Source organism: Megalopta genalis, unplaced genomic scaffold, assembly GCF_051020955.1.
Source record: "Megalopta genalis isolate 19385.01 unplaced genomic scaffold, iyMegGena1_principal scaffold0034, whole genome shotgun sequence".
In the NCBI taxonomy this organism is placed as follows: Eukaryota; Metazoa; Arthropoda; class Insecta; order Hymenoptera; family Halictidae; genus Megalopta; species Megalopta genalis.
In genome coordinates this window covers 1072511-1074365 of record NW_027476103.1, presented here as the reverse complement: position 1 = coordinate 1074365, position 1855 = coordinate 1072511, and the positions used below count along the sequence as shown (strand labels likewise).

Sequence of the window (1855 nt, the reverse complement as noted above, 5' to 3'; positions counted from 1 at the left end):
TATATGTCGACGTACGATTCGGCCGAACCGTCTAGCTATCTGATGTATTTCGATGTTAATAATTTCTATGGCTGGGCCATGTCGCAGCCTTTGCCGCACAGGGGTTTCCAATGGGTTGACGATACGAGTAATTTCAACATCGATTCCGTGCCGATCGACAGTCCCGTCGGGTACATTTTAGAAGTTGACTTAGAGTATCCTCAGGAAATTCATGATGCTCATGCAGATCTTCCCTATTGCCTGATTCACGAGGTTGTGACGTTGCAAAAGAAACTGTTGACAACGCTTAGCGATAAGAATCGTTACGTACTCCATTATCGATACCTCCAGCAATGTTTGAGGTATAATTTAAAATTAAAGAAAATTCATCGGATACTGAAGTTTGAAGAATCATGTTGGTTACGTCGTTACATAGATTTAAATACGAGGTTGCGCGCCAACGCAAACAATGACTTCTCGAAGAATCTGTTCAAACTGATGAACAATGCAGTGTTTGGAAAAACGATGGAAAACGTTCGAAATCATGTAAACGTAAAGTTGCTCTCGCGATGGAGCGGTCGACACGGTGCTAAGCATTTAATAGCTCGTCCAAATTTCCATAGCTGTACCGTATTCTCCGAGGATTTTGTCGCAGTTCAAATGAACCAGTTTTCTATTAAATTTTATAAACCTATTTACATAGGCATGTCAGTGTTGGACATATCAAAATTACATTTGTATGATTTTCATTATGGCTACATGCTTCCAAATTTTCAAGAAAGATGCAGGATTTTGTACACGGACACGGACAGTTTAATTTATCAGATTATTTGCGACGACGCGTACGAGATGATAAAACGTGACATTCACCGATACGATACTTCCAATTATGACAGAAATAACGTGTACGGCGTTCCGATCGCGAATAATAAAGTATTAGGATTAATGAAGGACGAGAACGGAGGTAAAATCATGACAGAGTTTGTGGGTCTTCGCTCGAAAATGTATGCTATTCGGGTACAAGACAAAGACGATGTAAAAAAGATTAAAGGAATTAAGACTAACGTGACGATTAAAAATATAACTTTCGACGACTATTTAGCATGCCTTCACGATCATTTAGAAAAATCAGTTTGCGTTAAATTGATAATGTCTATACAACATCAAGTGTATTCAGTATCACAGAGTAAATTAGCATTGAGTCCATACGATGATAAACGATACATTTTAAACAATTCGATCGAAACCCTTTCTTGGGGACATTATAAAATCGCGAAAGGGGGAGAGGGGGGCAGGAGGGAGAGGGAGTGGGGGGAGTTAGAAAAAATAAAAGCGGTTATATAATTTCATCGATGTTTCGAATCCCGTGTTGCGCGCGCGTGTTCACTTTTATTTGTAAGCGGAAAAGGGGCGTATACGCTCCTTGTATTGTTATCTTGCGTGTAAGAAGGGGGAAAAATGGTAGGGGAATTGTATATATATAAGCTTTTGACATTGCGTACAGCGAGTAGTGCGTTCTACAGATTACTTTCTTATAGCGCAGTTGTTCTTCAGTATTATAATATTCACAATGTCAAATCAAACCAATAATTTTTTACATAAAAATGGATCTCACAACGATTATACAAATTATGGGTAAGTAAAAGAAAGTTTGAAGGGAATAAAATGTTCCTTTTATGAAAGAAGAAAAAAAATATTGTATGTTATTTCTTTTATAGATACTCCATTTCGATGAAACGGTCGTTTCAACAGTCGCAACCCCAGTCGCAGCAGAATCAGTTGCAGATACCGCGCAACGCACGAATCTTGGGTAGAAGATACTCCATAGCCGGCAATTATTTCAAGTTCCTTGAAATTTGTGTACGCGTGGATGAAA

The 1855-nt window shown here is 38.7% G+C and overlaps 1 protein-coding gene across 1 annotated transcript; it reads left to right on the top strand.

The window, feature by feature from the left end:
* Positions 1–293: 293 nt before the first annotated feature.
* Positions 294–1323, top strand: LOC143261092 (uncharacterized). Its single transcript, XM_076527644.1, has one exon. It carries the CDS (start codon positions 478–480, stop codon positions 1321–1323), a length of 846 nt encoding a protein of 281 aa, XP_076383759.1. The 5' UTR covers positions 294–477.
* The last annotated feature ends 532 nt before the right edge of the window (positions 1324–1855 follow it).

Coding starts and splice junctions, on each gene's coding strand:
- LOC143261092 (XM_076527644.1), top strand. CDS start 478: ATGAACAATGCAGTGTTTGGAAAAACGATGGAAAACGTTCGAAATCAT.